The sequence below is a fragment of the Ovis aries genome, chromosome 7 (assembly GCF_016772045.2).
Source record: "Ovis aries strain OAR_USU_Benz2616 breed Rambouillet chromosome 7, ARS-UI_Ramb_v3.0, whole genome shotgun sequence".
Lineage (NCBI taxonomy): Eukaryota > Metazoa > Chordata > Mammalia > Artiodactyla > Bovidae > Ovis > Ovis aries.
Window position 1 is genome coordinate 18,714,005 of NC_056060.1, and position 24,950 is coordinate 18,738,954.

Below are 24,950 nucleotides of genomic sequence, written 5' to 3' on the forward strand. Positions count from 1 at the left end.
ATAGAGAGGATACAAGTATATTCAAACTGGTGTCAACTGATATTAATTCCATTATATAAGCTAGATATACAAGTATTTAATTATTTCATTTAAAAAACAATATCTTTCTTTATACTAAAAGAAATAACGGTTACTAAAGAAACTATCTATAATCCTAGTTCAGCCTTAAAAACAAGGGCTACTTTAATAAATTTTTACTCAAAGATAAATAAAAAGGTACAATTTTAATTTTTATACATGTATCCTGATCAAGCAAAGACTCAAAGAATTTCCTATTTCCTTCTTGGAAATAAGCTGTAGAGAATATAACTGTGAAAAATGAAAAATTTAGAATGACTACTATAAAATAGATAAAACATAAGAAATGGATCCTTGTAGGAAGTCCAAATTTTCCAAACTAAACTTGTAGTATTCACGTGATTTACTACTGGTTTTACCCATATCAGTTTGCAAACTGATAGGAGCAGAGTCACAAGACAGAAAAACAGGATTCTAATTAAATTTCTATCAGTTTTCCCTCTGACACACAGGTGCTTCTGTTCTGGTTGATCCATGCCTCTGTGAAACTTGATCATCTTTCCTCCCTTTGTCTTATCTTATCCTCTGTCCCTTTATTTTTATCTTAGCCTAGATGTGACAAGTTTTGTTTACTTATTTTAACTTGGTCTGTTTCATTTCTACTTAGAGATAATACTTTTCTTCCTAGGGCCTATTTCTATTTTATTCAATACTGACATTTCACCCCCTCATTGGTATTTTACCCACTCATTATCACATAGCCACCTCTGATGTATATCCCCCCATTGAAGATAGCTGGCATCTTTACATAGTAATTAAAAATGCTCATACATACTTGAGCAAAGGGCTTAGAGAGAAAGGGCTAATCTTCAAATGTTGGAATTACTGGAATCCTTGGAGAGTCAGTGATTCTAGCATTTAGAGAAACCGTATCAACAGATGAACTGACTGTTGGGTACCTGTTATGTGCTATGATTGATGCCCCAAAATTAAAATAACAGCTACCATTATAAAGTCCTAGCAACTGACATATAGTAGATCTTTTAGCACAACAGTTAGGATCATGGACTCTGGAGCCAGTTCGCCTGAATTCAGATCTCAGCTCTAACAACTGCTATACGTGTATAAGCAAATAACTTCTCTGTGCCTCAGCTTTCTCATTTGTAAAGTGGGAAAAATAATCATACCAACCTCAAAAAATGGCTGTGAGGATCGAGTTAATACATCCAAAATGCTTAGCACAGTGCCTTTTTCATAGTAAACAATCAAATATTAGCTGCTGCTATCTTACTAATTTTTACTAGGAATATATATATGGAAAAGGCAATGGCAACCCACTCCGGTACTCTCATCTGGAAAATCCCGTGGACGGAGGAGCCTGGTAGGTTGCAGTCCATGGGGTCGCTAAGAGTTGGACACGACTGAGCGATTTCACTTTCACTTTTCACTTTCATGCACTGGAGAAGGAAATGGCAACCCACTCCAGTGTTCTTGCCTGGAGAATCCCGGGGATGGGGGAGCCTGATGGGCTGCCGTCTATGGGGTTGCAGAGTCAGACACGACTGAAGCGACTTAGCAGCAGCAGCAGCAGGAATATATATTTGTTAGGTGAATGAATGGTGGCTAAATTTTTACACTTTAGAAAACTGAGGCTAATCAAAGATTCGCAATTACTCTTGAATTTGTTGTTACTTCATTGTTTTGATGCCGTATTTCCTTGAAGGAAATACGACTCTTATAGGTAAAATGTAATTCTATAATTATCTTTTAGTTAAGGAAGGATTTAACAATCTTGGTCCTATCTCACTAGAATATCTTGCCAAGAGAATTACTGTTACAAATACTAGAGGGATAGAAAACTTTCAGAATGAGTAAACAAATTATGAAGACAATCTCCACCCTTTGTCCATTTTTACCATCTGGAAACTGCGGAGCTGGAATCATATCTGAGCCAGCAGAGAGTGCTGAAGCCTCTGAGTGGGTATCAGGTTTCACTCTGGTAGTCTTCTTCTCTCCTTGTTTCCCTTTGGCCCAGAACCTCATCTTAGCTCTCTGAGGTCTGTTAAGCAAAAAAAAAAAAAAAAAAAGGTAAAAATGGCAATCAGCATGTCCTATTGACATTATCTATATATGACTTTAAGTTATATAAACAACTTTCATATGAATTAATTCATTTAACCTTCACAGTTAAGCTTAAGTCATATTTAATCTTCAATTGTACAGTTAAACTTCATCTGGAAAGTAAATGATAGTCTCCTCATCTTGAAAACAGAAATGAGATCCAGAGATGTTAACTAAAACCACCATTTATATGAGTTATTGTCATATAATCATATTAGTTTGCTATGACCAGTGCATTTTCTTGGCAAAACTCTATTAGTCTTTGCCCTGCTTCATTCTGCATTCCAAGGCCAAATTTGCCTGTTACTCCAGGTGTTTCTTGACTTCCTACTTTTGCATTCCAGTCCCCTATAATGAAAAGGACATCTTTTTTGGGTGTTAGTTCTAAAAGGTCTTGTAGGTCTTCATAAAACCGTTCAACTTCAGCTTCTTCAGCATTACTGGTTGGGGCATAGACTTGGATAACTGTGATATTGAATGGTTTGCCTTGGAGACGAACAGAGATCATTCTGTCATTTTTGAGATTGCATCCAAGTACTGCATTTTGGACTCTTTTGTTGACCATGATGGCTACTCCATTTCTTCTGAGGGATTCCTGCCCGCAGTAGTAGATATAATGGTCATCTGAGTTAAATTCACCCATTCCAGTCCATTTCAGTTTGCTGATTCCTACAATGTCGATGTTCACCCTTGCCATCTCTTGTTTGACCACTTCCAATCTGCCTTGATTCATGGACCTGACATTCCAGGTTCCTATGCAATATTGCTCTTTACAGCATCAGACCTTGCTTCTATCACCAGTCACATCCACAACTGGGTATTGTTTTTGCTTTGGCTCCATCCCTTCGTTCTTTCTGTAGTTATTTCTCCTCTGATCTCCAGTAGCATACTGGGCACCTAATGACCTGGGGAGTTCCTCTTTTGGTACCCTATCATATTGCCTTTTCATACTGTTCATGGGGTCACAGCAAACACCCTCTTCCAACAACACAAGAGAAGACTCTACACATGGACATCACCAGATGGTCAACATTGAAATCAGACTGATTATATTCTATGCAGCCAAAGATGGAGAAGCTCTATACAGTCAACAAAAACAAGACCAGGAGCTGACTGTGGCTCAGATCATGAACTCCTTATTACCAAATTCAGACTCAAATTGAAGAAAGTAGGGAAAACCGCTAGACCATTCAGGTATGACCTAAATCAAATCCCTTATGATTATACAGTGGAAGTGAGAAATAGATTTAAGGGCCTAGATCTGATAGATAGAGTGCCTGATGAACTATGGAATGAGGTTCGTGACACTGCACAGGAGACAGGGATCAAGACCATCCCCATGGAAAAGAAATGCAAAAAAGCAAAATGGCTGTCTGGGGAGGCCTTACAAATAGCTGTGAAGAGAAGAGAGGCGAAAAGCAAAGGAGAAAAGGAAAGATATAGGCATATAAATGCAGAGTTCCAAAGAATAGCAAGAAGAGATAAGAAAGCCTTCTTCAGTGATCAATGCAAAGAAATAGAGGAAAACAACAGAATGGGAAAGACTAGAGATCTCTTCAAGAAAATTAGAGATACCAAGAGAACATTTCCTGCAAAGATGGGCTCGATAAAGGACAGAAATGGTGTGGACCTAACAGAAGCAGAAGATATTAAGAAGAGGTGGCAAGAATACACAGAAGAACTGTACAAAAAAGAGCTTCACAACCCAGAGAGTCATGATGATGTGATCTCTAATCTAGAACCAGACATCTTGGAATGTGAAGTCAAGTGGGCCTTGGAAAGCATCACTATGAACAAAGCTAGTGGAGGTGATGGAATTCCAGTGGAGCTGTTTCAAATCCTGAAAGATGATGCTGTGAAAGTGCTGCACTCAACATGCCAGCAAATCTGGAAAACTCATCAGTGGCCACAGGACTGGAAAAGGGCAGTTTTCATTCCAATCCCAAAGAAAGGCAATGCCAAAGAATGCTCAAACTACCACACAATTGCACTCATCTCACATGCCAGTAAAGTAATGCTCAAAATTCTCCAAGCCAGGCTTCACCAATACGTGAACCGTAAACTCCCTGACGTTCAAGCTGGATTTAGAAAAGGCAGAGGAACCAGAGATCAAATTGCCAACATCCGCTGGATCATCAAAAATGCAAGAGAGTTCCAGAAAAACATCTATTTCTGCTTTATTGACTATGCCAAAGCCTTTGACTGTGTGGATCACAATAAACTGTGGAAAATTCTGAAAGAGATGGGAATACCAGACCACCTGACCTGCCTCTTGAGAAACCTGTATGCAGGTCAAGAAGCAGCAGTTAGAACTGGACATGGAACAACAGACTGGTTCCAAATAGGAAAAGGAGTACGTCAAGGCTGTATATTGTCACCCTGCTCATTTAACTTATATGCAGAGTACATCATGAGAAACGCTGGACTAGAAGAAACACAAGCTGGAATCAAGATTGCCAGGAGAAATACCAATCACCTCAGATATGCAGATGACACCACTCTTAAGGCAGAAAGTGAAGAGGAACCAAAAGCCTCTTGATGAAAGTGAAAGAGGAGAGCGAAAAAGTTGGCTTAAAGCTCAACATTCAGAAAACAAAGATCATGGCATCCGGTCCCATCACTTCTTGGGAAATAGATGGGGAAACAGTGGTAACAGTGTCAGACCTTATTTTTGGGGGCTCCAGAATCACTGCAGATGGTGACTGCAGCCATGAAATTAAAAGACGCTTACTCCTTGGAAAGAAAGTTATGACCAACTTAGATAGCATATTCAAAAGCAGACACATTACTTTGCCGACTAAGGTCCGTCTAGTCAAGGCTATGGTTTTTCCTGTGGTCATGTATGGATGTGAGAGTTGGACTGTGAAGAAGGCTGAGCGCCGAAGAATTGATGCTTTTGAACTGTGGTGTTGGAGAAGACTCTTGAGAGTCCCTTGGACTGCAAGGAGATCCAACCAGTCCACTCTGAAGGAGATCAGCCCTAGGATTTCTTTGGAAGGAATGATGCTAAAGCTGAAACTCCAGTACTTTGGCCACCTCATGCAAAGAGTTGACTCATTGGAAAAGACTCTGATGCTGGGAGGGATTGGGGGCAGGTGGAGAAGGGGACAACCGAGGATGAGATGGCTGGGTGACATCACGGACTCGATGGACGTGAGTCTGAGTGAACTCCGGGAGATGGTGATGGACAGGGAGGCCTGGCATGCTGCGATTCATGGGGTCGCAAAGAGTCGGACACAACTGAGCAACTGAACTGAACTGAACTGAACTGAATCATATTAGTTATTATCATATAAGTACTTATGCCTGGAGCATAAGTACTTATGAGTATGGAGCATAACTCATAAATACTTAGAGTTATGCCTGGAGCATAACTATATAGCGTTACCTTAAATACCTATAACAACAAATTTACATTCAAACCATAAACAGTTTTCAGGTGAAAAACTGGTGGTTTAAGTACTAGGTGACTTTCCCAAGGTTACACAGCCAGTGAGTGACAAAGTGGAGGATCATACCTACTATGCAACATTGCCTCATTCTTAGCACTTACATACTCTCTCCCATCACATACATCAAGGAAACATCCTGAGACAATAACAGCTTACTGACCCATGTATCCTAACTCTGTACTAGGAGGCTTACTTGTACATTTAGTGTTGGTTCCTTTGTATGTTTGTCTACCAAAAAAAGAAATTTTTTTTGAGCGTCTACTAGAAGCCAGGCACTGGGCTTGACTTACAATGACTACTTTTCATAACTGCCAAGATAAATGAGTATTTTTATCCTAACTACACATGAACAACCTGAGGCTCAGAGGGCTAATAGAGACAGAAGTTAAAATCAGGTCTATCTTCTTTGGAAGTCAATTTTCTTTTATTCATGGTGCCCTCTTTTTTTTTAAATAGCATATTACTAAACTTGTACATCTATATGGTATGAAAAGAAATTGTTCCACGAAGCTTATTACAAATGATAGCTCTTCTCCTGCTATTTTTATCCCTTTTCTGATCCCTAAACAACCCTTTAGAATTTACTTAAATGGTTCTTTTAATATTCACCAAACTTATATTGCTATCATACTTGTGACCACAGATAATAAATTAAGCACATTCCAACACTCCAGTTCTATACCCTCCACAAACACAGACATCCCCCCAACAGAATATCACAATTTTAGTAGGTCAATATACAGTTTCTTTTAATTCACCTTTTAGTTTAGTTCTTTAGTGTTTACCTTTTTTACTATGTAAGTAATATTCACAACTGAGGCATATAGTACCCTATATAACTCATATTTTTTAGAGTTAATATTTTATTTTATATTTGCTCACTGGTTCTACATTCAATTCACCTCCAAGTGTTTCCCCATTTGTGAATATCTCCTCTCAATATGTTGAAATACAGTTAGGTACTCTATCAGTTCCATGTTCTTAAAGAAATCTTTCCCAGAGCCTTCTAACCTGCTCTATTCTGGAATGGTTCCCTCTGTGATTGCTGTACAACCATCATTTGTAAAGCTACTTTTAGGATCATAATGGAGATTTCTTTTGTCTCTCCTATTGTATGATGACATGTCTTTTGGTATGGGTCTATTTTTATTCATTATGTTGAGCCTTGTCAATCTAGAAGCTCAAGTCCTTCAATTCTATGACATTTACCTGAATTTATTAATGATTTGCTCCTCTCCATTTTCCTTGTCCTATCTTTCCAGAGTTCTTATAAGTGGGTCACTGGATGTCCTAAACTGCTCCTCTAATTTTCTTCTCTTTTCTTGCCTCTTCTCTCCCTTTGTCTTTTTGTTCAAATTTCTGAGAGATATCAGCTTTCTTTCTCATGCTTTGGACTTCTTTATGCTATTGTAGTTTCAATTTTCAAATGCTCTTTTTATTATTATGGATGTTTCCCTTTCAACTATTCTAATTTAATGAATATAGCCATATTTCTTTATGCAGAAGATCTATTGATAGTTTTATATATTTGTCTTAAAGCTTCTTTCCCCCATAGTTTATTTCTTCCAAGTTATATTTTATCCATTAATTTTAGTTTCTTTCATTTAAGATGTTTCCTCAAATGTGTGGTGATCATACTTGGAAACACTTCCCTTGTGGCTCAGCTGGTAAAGAATCTGCCTGCAATGCGGGAGACCTGGGTTCGATCTCTGGGTTGGGAAGGTCCCTGGAGAAGGGAAAGGCTACCCACTCCAGTATTCTAGCCTGGAGAATTCCATGGTCTGTAGTCCATGGGGTCTCAAAGAGTTGGACACAACTGAGCGACTTTCACTTTCACATGCCTGGAAGTTCTAGTGTGCATTGGTGGGGCTTCCAAGCTGTGGTTGCCCTTGCAGGGTTATCTGGCTGATACCAATATCTTTAGGTCTTTTCTTGAGGGTTGGACCAAAGTCCCAAAGACTCTTTGAATCATCTGCTTAGAGGGTAGGTGAAACATGGGAGCTGAATACACAATAAAATCTGGGGGATCTTAACATTCAGTATGTAGACATTCATAAAATCCCCCTGGTTCCAAATATGTACCTCAATCCTCAAGTATATCTGGTTACCTCTAAGTGCAGAAATCTTTTGTTTTATCCTTTCCAGAAAATATTTTCTCCTATTTTCTGCTAGGGTTGGGGAAGATCAGCCAGTCAGATGCTTCTTTCTCAGTTGGCTTAAGATTCAGCTTTCTCCTATCTATTAAGACATTTAAAATTTGTCTATTTACCTGTTGGATTCCACATTTTTATTATTTCTGTCTCCTGTTGCTTTGTTGCTGCTGTTGCTTTTGTCATATATAGACTATTTTAGAAGGATGTGGAAATTAAATTTATATATTTAATCTGCTATCTCCACTTGTATATTTTTCTACTATGTTATATTTTGTTTCTCAAACTTTCATCTCCAGCATAATCTGCTCTAGATTTGGGTTACCTTGGATTATACTCTACAGTCACTGAGAAGGGTTATGAACCAGATAGATAATTCAATGTGATATTCAACATCAGGGAAGACCTCATATCAGTGAGGACCCAACTGTCTTACATAATACAATAAGGGACAAAGACATACTCTTGATAAATAAAAACTTCATATACTTTCCTAAAAAGAACAGTTATTTCCTGAAAGATTTTTCCAGTTATATTTTTACAACACTTAGAGCAGAATTCAAGTCCAAAACCAGAAAATATTTTCACTCTCATCTCATCTAATGTCTTTTCTTTACAACCAAAAATCCTAAGTCATATAATGATGTTAAGACTTTGCCCTGGGGCTTCCCTGGTGGTCTTGTGGTTAAGACTGCATTTCCACTGCATGGGGGTGTAGGTTTGATCCCTGGTCAGAGAACTAAGATTTCACAGGCCAAACTGTGGCCAAAAAAAAAAGAAAGATTTTGCCCAAATCACAGTGCTAACATATAAAAAGACAAAGTTTACTATATATATCTGAACTGTTTGTTTCTGTCAGAGTAGGTGCTTAGTATTTGCTGAAAAAATGAATTTCAAAACTTTCGAAATCAATAGCTGCTTTATGAATTATGCTTTTATAAAGATGCTCGGTAATTAGCAAATAGAATTATTTTACCCCTATTAACTTTCAGTGTTTGCTTTATACCTTATATCTGACTCTGAAGCCTTCTGTCTCACTGCCAACTTCGTAATCTCTCCTTGAGACATGGTCTTATGAAGCTTTGCTTCTTCATCAACTGAAGAAAACCGCTGTGATGTCTGTAATAATTACATATGTAAAGACTTTAAAACCAAGTAATTATCATAGCACTGTAATTAAAACTTGGATTATAGAATTATTTGAGAATTATACCTATTAAAAACATACAAAAATATTCATATTACTCAGAGATTCATTAAAATAAAAGAACCTACTAAAAATTCCATTAAGTTCAAACAGCAATCCAAAGTAAAGGGCACTTGGGTCAATAAAAACGCTAAATGGGAAATACCAGCTCATTGTGTTTTCTGACAATTTAGCAAACAACGTCATGTAGGGTGAATGGAAAAAAAGAATATCAAATGGAAAAGTAAGAAAAAAATCAAAACCATCTAAAGATAGGGACAAAAGATATAGGACCTGATAAATCTAGATATATAGGATAATTTAGGATAATTAATCAGTGGTTATCAACTTAAAGACATAGCCTAAACTTTAAAGAAAAACTTCTCAAGGTCTGCAAGTAAAAAGATCAAATAACTTATAAGGGCAAGAGATTTATACTGGCAATAGACTTACCAACAATAACAAAGTAAGACAACAATAAAATAGCACTTTCAAATAACTCAGAATAAGAAAATATGAATCAAGGACTTTATATGTAGCCAAGATGCCCCTTCAAATATCAAGGCCATAGAAAGATCTCAGGGAATTCCATATTGATGGCCCTTTGAGTAATCTAAGGGAAGAGCTTCGTCCAACCAAGAGACAAACAGGGAAACTTCTGCAAAATATTTGAAGTGATAATTCAATACATTTAATAGTAGATCTAAGACAAAATCAAAGGTGGGGACTATGGTGAAAGAATTGTATACAAAATTACATATTCTGACAAAGTAGGAATAAAAGCTTAAAAAAACCAGAGTAGAAGGGAATAGAGACTAGAATAATTCACCAATAGTTGTGTCACAATAGGTAAGAATAGTACTCATTTTAAAATGACTAATTAGAGTATTATTGATTAAATTTTAAAATATTAAAGGCATTTTTTAAAAGTTACATATAAAAGTAAACAATCAACAGAACAAGACCACAATGTTTGCTAAACATCAAAAGAAATTTAAAAAAATTAAAGAGAAAAAAATGAACACAGTAAATTTAACATAACATGATAATAACAAAATTGCAAGTTGAGAATTAATCTCTCACTTTCATCAATAAACATGAATAGATTTAACTCACCTACTAAGGGAAAGATTTTTTAATTTGGCTCACAAAGCAGGGCCCAACTATATTGTATAAAAAACACACCTCTAAACAAAAGGATCCAGACAGGCTAAAGTTGAAAGGACAAACAACAGTATTCTTGGCAAATGGAAATAAAAAGAAAACAGAGGCTGTGATATTACTAATGTAGAATTCAAGCAAAATAACATGGAAGCTGACAAAGGACACTTTTTAATACTAAAAGGTACAATTTACAATGAGTAATAGGAATGATATTAACATTCATCTGATATAAGACAGATAAAAATAATAAGGATATAGAAGACAAATAACATTATCAGTAAGGTAGAGATTATGGATGTATACTGAAATTTTATACTCTGGATAGAGAATACACCTTATCAAACACACAGTCAACAAGTAACAAATGCTGGCAAGGATATGGATAGAAGAGAACCCTCGTTCACTAGTAGTGGGAATGTAAATTGTTATGGCTAAATCAGTACATAGTATATCTGAAAGTAACATAATATTGCAATCATATATTTCAATTTTAAAAATGCACGTGGAACATTCATAAAAACTGATCATATTCTAAGTAACAAAGAAAATACCAATAAATTTGATCAAACAGAAGCATTATAAATAGTCTTTCACCAGAATACAATAAAACCAGAAACTAATAAAGATTTAAAAACAAAAAGGCTCTTCATCTGAAAACTAAAAAAAATTTTATTAAACAAGTTTCAGGTAAGGAAAGAAATATAAACTAAAATTACAGATTTTCTTAAAAGCAATAAATTCTTTACACATTAAAATAAGTGAGATACATCTGAAGTGTGACTAGAGGAGAATTCATAGCCTTAAAAACCTGTATCAGTAAAAACAAATGAATTAAATTATTCACTCAAAAACTAGAAAAATAAGAAAGTAAACCAAAATAAAATATAATAAATAATAAACATAAGGTAAAAACAGAAATCAGTGGAGAATGAAAAAAAAAGGATATATGATAAATAAAACTAGATCCTGTTACTCTGGAAAAAATTAACAAAATAGACAAATAACTAGGTAAAGAAAAAAAAATCTATGAAATAAGAACTGACAAAAGGGAAATAACCACTGAAACAGAACTTTTTAAAATCATGAGACTACTTTATAGACCCCTATGCAAGTAAATCTGAATGATGAAATGGAAAAAAATCGTTGCCAAAATTGACCTTATTAGACAGAAAGCTTTAAAGGGTAATTCTCCTAGAAGAAATAGAGGAACCTATGCTACAAAAAAGTACCAATCCCAGATAGTTTCATAGGAAAATTCTGTCCTCTGACTTCTGGGGGGGAATAAAATACGTATGTAAATACTAAGTGTAAGGAGTTCCCTGGTGGCCTAGTGGTTAGGATCTCACTCCATGGCCGGGGGTTCAAGCTCTGTTCAGGGAACTAAGATCCTATAAGCTGAGAGGCACAGCCAAAGGGGGGTAAAAAAAGATTAATGAAAATCTGAATAACAAAACTGAAAACCAGAGAGCCCTAACAGACTAGAAGAAATTCAACAAAATAAAATAGGAAAGAGTATGCTAAAAAATAAGTAAATACTAAAAATAAGTAAAAATAAGTGTATGCAATAAGCTGCTGTCCTGGGGCCACCAATCTAAACTTTTTATGGCATAAACTGTTCAATTCACCAGTTTCCCAACTTGCAACACTCACCTCAAAATCACTAGCCTAGGTCTTAAAATATTATAAATATCCTTTCCTGACTTCCCCTTTCTGAAAAATTACTAAGACCTAGTCGAGGTGACTTTCTGCTTACTATAAAATAAGCTAACACACTTAGCTGTGCTTGATCAATGGGTTTTTTTTCTGGCAGTTTTCTGTGGAGCAAAGAGAAGGAAAATTCAACACAGATAAGGAGTGAAGAGTATCTCAGAGAAATACAAACAAAAATAGGAAGGTGAGAAGTACAGTAATTCTTCTGTATTGAAGAATGAAAATGAAAACTCAGTTTTATGATACAGGAGATAAAGTCAGACCCATGGAGATGACTGTTGAAGTGTAGGGAATGGTGGAAGAAACTATACAGAGAAAACTCTGTTACCTATATCAATCCTACAAATAAGGGGTAGAGATGATTTCATTAACTCACTATCCACAATCTTCAGAGACTAAATAAAAAGCTACATGAAAGCTATCTTCAAAATGCTGCTTAGCAGAACATGTTGTTGTTCTTGGGTAAAAACCAACATGGTGTGTATAAAAACTACGTGAAAACAGCATACAGAGACTAAACAGTTATTCAAATGGCAGAGTTATAAGTAGGAAAAAAAACCAAGGTCATAAAGATAGAAACTGCTACTCTCACTTCCACTTCTTCATTGCAGGTAACAACTAATTACCGTTTTGTCAACTCCAGAGGTAATGCTTATCAAATCCCCTTGAAGGAATTCATATCTAACTGTTTCTATCTCATTAGGATCAGTTATTTCACAACGGAAAGGTCAGTTGATGGCTTCCTTGAGGAATGACACACTTCTTAGCAAATGTCAGAGTTACTAAGTCACTTTGTCCAGAAAAAAATAAACTATCCAGCTTTTAAAAAAATTATGTGCCCATAAAATCAAGACCATTTAAAACCCTGAAGATATTCAGAATTTGATAATTCAGTAGATTCCAGTTAGAAATAATTAGTCTTCATTTTCACAATATCAGAGAACATTAGAACATGGTATATTTTCAAATAAACAGAAACATACTTTAAAACTGTCCCTACCCTTCCCACCCCCAACCCCGATAAGTATCTGTCAGCATAGTCTGGAGAAAGCAAAGCTTCTTCATGCAAGTGTCCACCAGAAACAAACACGGCAACCTATTCCTAAGATAGCTAGTGATGAAACACAAGGACAGTGAGGAAGCCGGAGAGGTGACTAACACACTGTGCAGGAGGGTGCTCTGCAACTACTGGCATGCAGTGACCGTCAAGCAGGTGAACAGAATCACAGGCAAAGACTGCCAGATAGAACCCTGAGAGGGGCTGAACGCTCCAAGCAGAAAGCCCAGCTTCTTGGTTCATCTCAATAAGTTCTCAGAAAGAATTCTACCACCAAAAGGACTAAGGTTTGTATCAAAGGAAACTCTCAGGAACAAAATAGCAATTACAAATGCTAAATTCTTCGACTAATAAAAACTGGAGAATAATTTAAGTATGTTCCCTATTTATACTAGAAACATACAGCAGTGTTTTTTCATTCAAATTAGTTTGCTCCATTACATAATTTCATCTTCAACCAAAAAGCATATGATAGAATGTGTTTCAATAATTATAACTCAAAAATAGGGCCATCTCCAAAGTGGAGTTATTTAATCCTACACTGAAGTGAAGTCTTTGGTTCTAACTAGATATATTAATGAACATACAGGCTGAGCAACTTTTACCATTTGGTTCAGGGTAATGATTCATTAGTCTAGTTAGATAACTGGCTGTGCATTTTTCTATTTTTGTTGGTTATTTTATTTTTTCTTCTTTAGAATATCCATATTATCATTTAAAAAATGGGTCTATCTTCCAACAAAAGATAAAGACAATGAGAATATTCTGGAACTTAACGATAATTTTAATTAACTAGGTCTTTGGCACAAACAGCCTGAAAGTTTAAAAAAAAAAGTGAAAGTGCTAGTCTCTCAGTTGTGTCTGACTCTTTGTGACCTCATGAGCCCGCCAGGCTCCTCTGTCCATAGAACTCTCCAGGCAAGAATACTGGAGCGGGTAGACATTCTTTTCTCCAGGGGATCTTCCCACCCCAGGGAACAAACCTGTGTCTCCCACATTGCAGGCAGATTCTTTACCATCTGAGCCACCAGAGAAGCCCCCGACCAGCTTAAAACCATTCTTTGAATATTGATAAAATATTTAATGAGTCAAAAGAAGACCATCCTAAAATGTTCCTCCCATAATGAACAGATACTACAGAAGAACATTAGAGACTAAACTTAATTAAGAATATGCATGGAAATAAAATGCATATCACTCTACTTCCTCAGTGATAACATTTAGTACACAGTAGGCATACAGGGTACTCCTATTGTATTTTCCAGGCCAATTCCAAAATCAAACACTTTATATCCATAAATACACTCAAACTTATCAAACTATATGTACCTAATTTGGGCTGAGATATGATAAAAAAGCTATTTTATTTATGCAGCTTTATTTAAACATAATGTTAATGTTATACTTTGTGATTAATACAAATTCACATTATCTACAGCCTTTTTTAGTTGGCTGGGTTGGTCCAGGAAGGTATTTTTGTCATTTCTCATTAAATTTTTTAAAAATTCATGTTTATTTTGTATTACTAAAAAATGCAGAGGGGAAGCAGGTTTAAATGCAAAAAAAAAAAAAAAAGAGAGAGAGAGAGAAAGAGAGAATACTATTTCAGTTAAAAGCTACTGGATTATTTAACATATACTCTATTCAGTAGACCACAGAGAGATCAGGAAACTATGGCTAGCAGGTCAAATAAAGCCCATTGAGTGTTTTTGTAAATAGTTTTATTGGAACACAGCCATGCACCTTTGTTCACTTGCCTACGGCGGTTTCCATTCTACAACAGCAGAGGTAACTAGTTCCGACAGAGACTGTATGACCCATAGAATCTGAAATATTTAATATCTGGCCCTTTACAAAAAAAGTTTGAGGCTCTTGTTCTAGAAACTTTTAAGATAAAACACAGAAAGCTTCTACATTAGTGCTAAGTTAAATAATTTTATTATTTTTTGCCTAATTTATGATTTAACTGACATATACTGCTAAAGCGCCCTTAATTCAAGTCCTGTTAAATTAAGCTTTAGCTCTAGTTGCTGTGTTCACTGAGGTTTCCCACGTACAAACCATTATATGGAGAAGAAGCTGTGAAGGTTAGCTTTAGATTAGCAAAGACTATTTCCATCAGATTTGCTTGTTGCCTATTTTTCTTATATTGCTGTAAAATTACCATTTCGGAGTCACTGTGAGAGGCCTGACCCAGGCTGGGTGCAGGCCCTAGCTCAGAGTGAGAAGCTTGGTCAAGGGAGAGAAGGGGCTCAATAATGTCATCGTAATCATCTTCCTCTGTATCCCCCTCCCCATCGGCAAAAGTACCTCTAGTCAAGAAATCGGAGCGCGTCCGCGCCATTCGAGCTTTCTTTTTATGGGCCGGTCTGGCAACCTGCTTGACCAAATGATAAAACAAATAACACAACAATGTTTTGTTTTGGCTTTTTGGGAGATGATGCCAATGAAAGACATCAAAGAGCTCATGAATTTCTTGAAACATCCCCTCCCACCCCATGCCTTTTCCACTAGAAGTGACAGCCATAACCAAAATCAATCCATATTCATTACTCTGGACAAAGAATAAGAATGGAAGCTAAATCCACACTGTTCTTCTCCATAGCCAAGGAAGTCATCTTTCACTGCCATAATAAGTCACCAAAGTCACCTGCATAAATTGCCTTCTTTTCTTTTAGAATTCCTTTTTTTGTAAATATAATCTGGATTTGTAGGCATCCTTCCCTGCCTGAAGTATTCCTCTCTGAGTATAACAGACTTAACTCATGGCTTCTTTTTCTATAAACACTTGGGAGTAAATGAGTAGATCAAGTGTTCTAACTACAAGAACAGTAATTTCCAAAACAGTATGCACCTATTTTGCATAGAAGATAAATAAAACAAAATTCAACACTTACCTCTCCTTGGGCCGGCCCAGTTAACTTTACAGGTTTCCAAGTTGGTTCATCTTGTTTCTGGAGTTGAGGATTTCCACTGTTCAAGGCGTCCGTGGTGACACTTCGGATGAAACAACAGGATTACATTTCGATTCCTAGCAGATAACTCATGGCAGCAGTCTTAAAAGGATAGCATGAAATATAGTCTAACAAGCCAGGTCAAAGAAATGGATTTGATGATGAGAAAGGGAAAATACTAAGTCCACAAATCTTAAGAATTAGTCTTAGAAGGGGTCTTTACACGCTCATCATTATAAAACACCTGATAAGTAGCTACCGAGTGATGAGGATCTCATTACTTTGCTTTATAGGGAGACGGTTCTATTGACAAACAAGTTTTCTTTCCGAAATCTCTCTGCAACTTTTATCTGTTGGCTTAATTTTAAAACTTGAGGCTGTACAGAATAAAATCAACACTGACAAAGTAAGAAATTGTTATCAAACTAAAAACAGTATGCTCCAAACCATAAAGACGGTATAGTGTTAGTTTATGAGAATTTAATTTTTGCTTGAATAACCACATGATATGACTGCTTTATCATTAAATTATCTGCAGAAATGAATGTTTGTGTCTGATGAAAATCTGAAGAGAACCTATACTTTTCTTATACTTTTATAAACCCAATTATCTATATTAACTCAGGACCATGAATCTTAAAATTTATCAGTAACATATTGTTCATCTCTTCTTAGCAAGACTGTAAACTCACTGAAAATCATATTTTACCTTCCAGCATACTTCTGAGTTTAAAGTAGACATTAACTTATAATATCATTTGGCAGACTAACTGCCCTTGCATTCAAAATCTTCCATGAAGGCCTAGGTTATCTTGTACAATAATCTCTAAACACACCCTTCTTACAACTAAAATCTTCTTAGAGACCTCCCTTTCTGACCACTATAAAATCAAGTCCATTCAGAAGGCTGTCTTTTCACCTTGCTTATATTTTCCTTTGTTGTGCAGAAGCTTTTAATTTTAATTAGATCCCATTTGTTTATTTTTGCTTTTATTTCCAGAATTCTGGGAGGTGGATCATAGAAGCAACTGACAAACAACTAATCTCAAAAATATACAAGCAACTTCTGCAGCTCAATTCCAGAAAAATAAACGACCCAATCAAAAAATGGGCCAAAGAACTAAATAGACATTTCTCCAAAGAAGACATACGGATGGCTAACAAACACATGAAAAGATGCTCAACATCACTCATTATTAGAGAAATGCAAATCAAAACCACAATGAGGTACCACTTCACACCAGTCAGAATGGCTGCGATCCAAAAATCTGCAAGCAATAAATGCTGGAGAGGGTGTGGAGAAAAGGGAACCCTCCTACACTGTTGGTGGGAATGCAAACTAGTACAGCCACTATGGAGAACAGTGTGGAGATTCCTTAAAAAATTGCAAATAGAACTACCTTATGACCCAGCAATCCCACTGCTGGGCATACACACCGAGGAAACCAGAATTGAAAGAGACACATGTACCCCAATGTTCATCGCAGCACTGTTTATAATAGCCAGGACATGGAAACAACCTAGATGTCCATCAGCAGATGAATGGATAAGAAAGCTGTGGTACATATACACAATGGAGTATTACTCAGCCGTGAAAAAGAATTCATTTGAATCAGTTCTGATGAGATGGATGAAACTGGAGCCGATTATACAGAGTGAAGTAAGCCAGAAAGAAAAACACCAATATAGTATACTAACACATATATATGGAATTTAGGAAGATGGCAATGACGACCCTGTATGCAAGACAGGGAAAGAGACACAGATGTGTATAACGGACTTTTGGACTCAGAGGGAGAGGGAGGGGGTGAGATGATTTGGGAGAATGACATTCTAACATGTATACTATCATGTTAAGAATTGAATCGCCAGTCTATGTCTGACGCAGGATGCAGCATGCTTGGGGCTGGTGCATGGGGATGACCCAGAGAGATGTTATGGGGAGGGAGGTGGGAGGGGGGTTCATGTTTGGGAACGCATGTAAGAATTAAAGATTTTAAAATTTAAAAAATAAAAAACTAAAATAAAAAAAATTTAAAAAAAATAAAAATAAAAAATAAATAAATAAAATCAAGTCCAGCAATCCTAGGTTGTCCTAAAAGATTCCCTTTTGATTATTCAAATGTCTCTTGCCACAGCTGAGTCATTTATCTTTGATTTGTTCTCCAAAAGAAGGACTATTAACAGGATCTTTGATAGCACCTAGCTACTCTGATTAACTTCTAAACTCACAGCAGTTTCTCTTAAGTTTCTCCATGATTTCTTTTTTGTTCTCCCTTACTAACCAGATGAAGACTATGATGCACTTACCACCCTACGGCATAGAAAGAACACTAATCTAATGTTACTTCCTAATCAGGACACCCAATGCTGATTTCTAATCAGGAAACTCAAATTCTGGGCTCAGCTATTTCTAACTATGTGACCTTATCCAGGTCATTTCATGTCCAAGGGCACCAGTGACCTCATCTATAACATGTGGCAACTGAATAGATAACTTAGAAACACTAACATTTACAATTCTATAAAATGCTAATGTTTCTAAAATTACTTACAGAATGAGAAGGTGTGAAGTATGGATTTTCCTTAAGCTTTCATGCAAACAATCTAATACATAATCATTTTGAAGATAAATAGTTGTTAATAAGGTAAAGTAAACTAGGTCAAGTAGCTGTTAAGACTGTATCTTGGCAAAATGATAAAAGGAGTAATTCACAAGTATGATTAATGTTTTTGAAATCTGCCTCTTGAGAAATCTGTATGCAGGTAAGGAAGCAACAGTTAGAACTGGACATGGAACAACAGACTGGTTCCAAATAGGAAAAGGAGTACGTCAAGGCTGTATATTGTCACCCTGCTTATTTAACTTATATGCAGAGTACATCATGAGAAACAATGGGCTGGAGGAAGCACAAGCTGGAATCAAGATTGCCAGGAGAAATATCAATAACCTCAGATATGCAGATGACACCACTCTTATGGCAGAAAGTGAAGAAAACTAAAGAGCCTCTTGATGAAAGTTAAAGAGGAGAGTAAAAAAGTTGGCTTAAAACTCAACATTCAGAAAACTAAGACCATGGCATCTGGTCCCATCACTTCATGGCAAATAGATGGGGAAATAGTGGAAACAGTGACAGACTGTATTTTTGGGGGCTCCAAAATCACTGCAGATGGTGACTGCAGCCATGAAATTAAAAGACACTTGCTCCTTGGAAGAAAAGTTATGACCAATCTAGACAGTATATTAAAAAGCAGAAACATTACTTTGCCAACAAAGATCCATCTAGTCAGAGTATGGTTTTTCCAGTAGTCATGTATGTATGTGAGAGTTGGACTATAAAGAAAGCTGAGCCCCGAAGAATTGATGCTTTTGACTCTTGAGAGTCCCTTGGACTGCAAGGAGATCCAACCAGTCCATCCTAAAGGAAATCAGTTTTCAATATTCATTGGAAGGACTAATGCTAAAGCTGAAACTCCAATACTCTGGCCACCTGATGCAAAGAACTGACTCATTTGAAAAGACCCTGACGCTGGGAAAGACTGAAGGCAGGAGGAGAAGGGGATGACAGAGAACGAGATGGTTGGATGGCATCACTGACTCAATGGACATGAGTTTGAGTAAACTCCGGAAGTTGGTGATGGACAGGGAGGCCTGGTGTGCTACAGTCAATGGGGTCACAAACAGTCAGACACAACTGAGTGACTGAACTGAAGTCTTCTATAAAACAGATTCATGGATCTAACAACTATATACACACACACACACATCCCTCACGTAACTAAATCAGAAAGGCAGAAAACAATATGTTCTTAATATTTTCTGATGGGCTTATATGCTACGGACAATCTACAGGTTAATGGGCAGGACGGACAATCTACAGGTTAATGGGCAGGACTAGGATCTCAAGCTGTCATGTAGTCCAACTGCATTTTATAATATGATATAAAAATTCTTCGTGGAAAAATAAAGTATCAATGACCTCTTGCCCATTTTCTGTAAAATCTGTATGCAGTTTTTTAAAGACTGAAATATTTTTTAAAAAGCTCAGGATTTGATGAGAAAGTTATTTTCACAGTTAGTATGAAATTTAACTTTTTTAGCCCTAAGATATAGCTCTCCTTTCATTTAAACAGTGATATTCTTCCACAAGAACTGAAAGAATCCACTGTGTAACTGGGCTTAATACAAATATTTTAAATTTTATAAAATTTGGTTTACGTACCACTTAAATGCTTTCTCACAGCTACCACTAATTAAGAAAACTTAAAAGTATAAGGAACTTCCACTTATACAAGGTATCTAAAGTAGTCACAGGGAATTCTCCAGCTATCCAGCGGTCAGGACCCCAAGCTTTCACTACTGAGGGCCTAGGTTCAATCCCTGGTTGCAGCGCAGCCAAAAATAAAACTAAAATAAAGTAGCCATTGTTATAAACAGAAGGTAGAATGGTGGTTGCCAGGGGCTAGGGGTAAAGGGAAAAGAAGAGTTGCTTTCAAAGGTAACTGAATTTGTTTTGCAAGATAAAGTTCTAGATTTGCTGCACAACAATGTGCATATGGGTAACACTACTGAACTGTACACTTTAAACTGGTTAAGATGGTAAATATTATGTGGCTTTTATCCGCCCCCCTCAAAAAAGTACAAAGATATTAATGAAGACCATAAATAGGGCCACAGCTATCACAAATCCCATTAATTTAAAAGCCTGATACAAATAAGCTTGGACTGCTACACCTAATAACTGTGGGGCAACCAGCATTTGCTGAATGTCTACGGCATTTCCAGCCACTCTTATGGCTCTCCACAAATGCTTTCTCCCTTAATGGGAGGGAACTAAAAATCCTGCTGCCTGTACTTAGTCAGAGACTCCCAGGGTATAATTATATCCAGTTTTCAGGTGGCTGGTGTAGTCAACAATCAGGAAATTTTTAACACAGAAAATGGCTAATTTGAGTAGCACCCATACAAATAACTGAGGTAGACCAAGGCACCTTAATGAAAATTTCCAAAAAGTTTCTCATTTATACATAGAAATAAACACTTCACTTACAGGGAACTACTCATATTTTCCTTTGGCGTGAAAAAAATGGCCTTAGTAGTTCCATCTCTGAAAGGGTCATCAGATTTATGGCTACAAGGCTGAGCCGGCCTAAGGTGTTCTCTCTTTGAGATGCGACTATGAGAGTGTTTACAGGCAGCATTCAGTTGGGTGGACATTCTGTCTGCCTTGGGTAACTCCTTGACAGTATGAGATTGGCCTGGGCCTCCTTTTCTTTCAAAGAACAGAGTGACAGGTCGGTCCTTCAAGGGTAAGTGAGCAGAGGGACTGTCTTTTGGGGCAAGAACAGAATCTTTTATAGTTACTGACGGAGTCCCAGCCATACTGAGTTCTTCATCCTTATTTGGGGTTTTCAGGATGAATAGAGAGGATGGTCTCTCTATTCTCTGCTTTGACTGATGGAAAGATGGTACCAGAAAACTCTCCCCAGTTCTTGGCTTTTCAATTGTCTTGAAGGCTTTACGCTCCTTTTCTAAAATATCTTTTTGTCGGCGAATCTGTTTCATCATCTCTTTTTCATTCTGCTGCTGCAATTGCTTTTGCCTTTCTTCCTTCTCAGTGTTCAACTTTTCTAACTTCTTAAGAACAGCATTTGAAGAATCTGTATTCAAAGAAGCAACAACCTGATTTTCTCCTGGGAGGTGGTACTTTCCAGCTTCCCTGCTGATATCCAAAGTAAGAGATGGAAGCGTTTCTTCACTTTCCAATAGTTTGCTTCTCTGGACACTTGTGTCTAGTTGGGAGCTCGTTTTCAGTGGGTCTAGATGGGGAATATAAAAAAATGTAGGCAAACTACTTGAAACAAAGGGGTCTCTCAGCTGTGGTTTACAGGTAATAGATTCAGAACTGCAAACCAGTTTTTCCTTCGTAGCCCCATTCTTTAAATGCACTGAGTCAGAGGGTGACCCCCTTTGAGTCAATGTGTGGTTAGTCTCACTTGCAACACTGAGAGGATAGTCCTGTGGATCAAAATCGGGACTGTGAGATACCTCAGGGGGCACAAATGGCAAGTCTCTTTCATCTAGAATCAAGGGCTCTGGTTTGCTCTTTTGGCTCTCCTCACAGCTCAGAAGTTCCAAGCTTCCTTGCGAGCTTTCACTCTCAGGTGTGCCCTGTAAAGACTGAAGGCCCTCAGGCATCAGTTCCGTAGACCATCTACGCTCTTCTGAAGGAGACACGCCACCAAGAGAACGGACTTTCAGCAATTCTAAGCTAAATATAGCTTGCTCTAGTTCTCTCATTCTCCGACTTTCTCTTTTGGCCCGACTCACTTTTTTCTGGTGGAGATCTTCCAAGGACTTGGGTCTCTCTCTTACAATCACATTTTCCTGCAAGTCCACACCACTTTGACTTCTGGCTCTCTCCTGTCGCTTGTTTGGGGACTCATTCAAGCAGTCCATGGAACTTTCATGACTAATTCGATTACTCTCTATCACAGATTTACATTCCTCTACGGCTTTTACTCTGCTGTCAAATGAAGAATCTTCCCATTTTGAAGGGTCTGAACCGTGAATTTCCAGAGTCCCATATGGCTTGATACTTGCCAATCCAAGTTCTAGTTTTGCTTCTTTTACTCTTTGTTCTTTCAGAGATTTAAATCTATATCAAAACAGAAAAAAAAAAAAAAACCCAAATGGTTAGAGCTATCTCTTGGTTACAAATGGAGAGAAAAAGTTTATTCAGAATTTTTTAAAAAGTGAAAAAAAGTCTCAAAAATTTTTTAAATAATATTAAGTATTTCTTTAACATGGATGCATATTTCAGAATTCTGTTTCTATGAGTGAGATGATGTTTTATTAAGTATATTATTCCTAATTGGGCACTCTAATCAAAGCATAAGTTAACTCAGAAGCAAAGCTCTCATTTTAATAACACTTTATTTTAAGATAAACCTTAAAAATGAAATTGAAGTTTCTGAAAGTAAAAACAGTTGGAATGTTGCCAATTTTTAAGGATTCAACCCAGTGTAAAGTTAATTCTTAGCAGTTATAACAAGACCATGTAGGTTTTCAATCCAATTTAATTCAATATTATAAACCGCACAATGTGGTTTAAAACCACTGGGGGGATCGAAATTGTACACAACCAGTTTTTGCCTGGAGAATCCCAGGGAGGGGGGAGCCTGGTGGGCTGCCGTCTATGGGGTCACACAGAGTCGGACACAACTGAAGTGACTTAGCAGCAGCAGCAGCAGCAGCAGCAGTTCTAATTCAAGTTTAGACAAATGTTAGAGCAGACATATAAGCAAAGTACTTGACAAAAGAGGAGTTAATTATTATGGCAATGAAGATTACCTTTGTCTTGCTCTGAATCCTCTACACAGTGACTGCAAAAGGATAATTTTGTTCCTTTGTTCTTGATACCTCTTACACTCCCTGTAGCCTTTCCATCTTGCCTGTATACAGATAGCAGCCAAGTGCCTCCGCCGACAGTGCTCCCTCCATCTCTGCTGGATGACGATGGCGGCAGTCCGCAGCTCCAAATACCGCTGCCTCTGTAAGTGAGCACGCCAGGAGGCTTGCAGAAGAGTGGCTGCACTTGCCATAAGTAAAGCATCCTTCTGCACAGCTGCATCTCTGACTTGCTTCTGATGTACGTAATTCCTCCAGAATTGCTGTGGGGAAGACAAAATAATAAAACTGGTATCATATAGCACATTTTCATAGAAAAAAGAAATCTCTTATGTCGTAACTAGAGATTAAGTAGCTAAACAGCTAAATTGTGGGTGGTTAAAGTAAAAAAATGTTTTCCAGATATGATCAGTGAAAATAACAATTTTAGATAATATAACCTTGATGAAGTTAATTATACAACTTAAAATAATTTAAGTTTTTGATGATTTCATGCCCTACAAATTAATTTTAATAAATTCCATTATATTTTTACCTACAATTTGCCAGTACTAATGGGTCAATGTGTATACATTTCCAAGATTAAGATATTAAAGACTTTCTTGCACAAACAGAAAAGGTTCTATGGAAAACAATTGTCAATGAGGGAGAAAATAAAAAGATAAATGTAAAATATGAATTTGAATAATTATAACAACAATATATGTATCATTCTCAAATATCACTAAGAAAACTAAAAATAACTTTGTTAACAGAAATTAAGGCACATAACTCTTTTGTTCCTAATTATACCTCACAAAACATTATAACTATAAATTCAATTTAATTTCAACTGTACATTAATATATGTACTAATAGTAAATTGTATTGCCAGGTAAATCCATTGGTTGCTATGAAAATTAAGAAATGAGTAGGACACATTCGCATCTCTGAAGAAATTTACATTCTTATTTAAATGCTTCACAATAAAACAATTCTAGTTACTAAAACACATGCTAAATAAACTGGCCAATCTCATGTAAAGAATCCTTTACTTCCCACCTGGATGACAACAGATGCCTGTCTCAGATGGAGGAAATGCTGTCTGCATAGCAAGACCCTGAACCATCGCTGCAGCAATATGATTCTGCGGAGCACCTCTTGGTGAAGCAGATCCTGTAGGTGTTGTCGTTCCTGCTCCTTTAGGAACACCTACCAGAAGGGAAAAAGATGAAGAATACAGTTCAAGAAGAAATGAGAAATGTATTTAATGCATCATCATTCCTATGATGATTCCCGTGGTAAGCTTTTTTAGAGAAGAACAGGTACAGCAGCAGACATGTACAAGTAGTCCTGATATTTCTAAGATTTAGTCAAAGCAGTCATTCTCAAATTGGAAAGGATGTATTAGAATACAGAAGGGGAACTGGAAAGGTGAGCAGAAGTACAAAAATCCCAGTGCCAGAGATCGTGATATATTATTCCCTGGGGAAATTCACTGCTGTCAGGAGCCAATGATTATAATAGTGATAAATAACAACCATCTTTTTAAAATCCAGTATGCATCAAAGGCTTCTTTGCTGCCCAAAGATATTCATCAGTTTGTTTATTCACTCTTTCATTCAATTATAAATCTTTAGGAATTTAGGGGTATACAAAGATAAATTAGACACCCCTCTGGAAACAGGATTTGTACCTCAACTTTAAGAACAGATAGATATTAAAAACTGTATATATTTAAGATGTAC

General features: G+C 36.8%; 1 protein-coding gene across 10 annotated transcripts in view; it reads right to left on the reverse strand.

The window, feature by feature from the left end:
• MYO9A (myosin IXA) overlaps positions 1 to 24,950 on the reverse strand; it is a 245,425-nt gene that overhangs the window by 46,897 nt on the left and 173,578 nt on the right. For 4 of the 10 annotated variants that reach the window (XM_060418900.1, XM_012180882.5, XM_060418899.1 and 1 more), the window contains 7 exons: positions 24,265 to 24,414; positions 23,167 to 23,486; positions 20,864 to 22,471; positions 15,756 to 15,855; positions 15,023 to 15,238; positions 8,748 to 8,860; positions 1,935 to 2,077 (listed from right to left, as the gene is read on the reverse strand). In XM_060418900.1, the coding sequence (XP_060274883.1) occupies positions 1,935 to 2,077; positions 8,748 to 8,860; positions 15,023 to 15,238; positions 15,756 to 15,855; positions 20,864 to 22,471; positions 23,167 to 23,486; positions 24,265 to 24,414 (2,650 nt within the window). The remainder of the gene's footprint in view (positions 1 to 1,934; positions 2,078 to 8,747; positions 8,861 to 15,022; positions 15,239 to 15,755; positions 15,856 to 20,863; positions 22,472 to 23,166; positions 23,487 to 24,264; positions 24,415 to 24,950) is intronic. The other 6 variants (XM_060418897.1, XM_060418898.1, XM_012180878.5 and 3 more) reach the window with 2 other exon arrangements.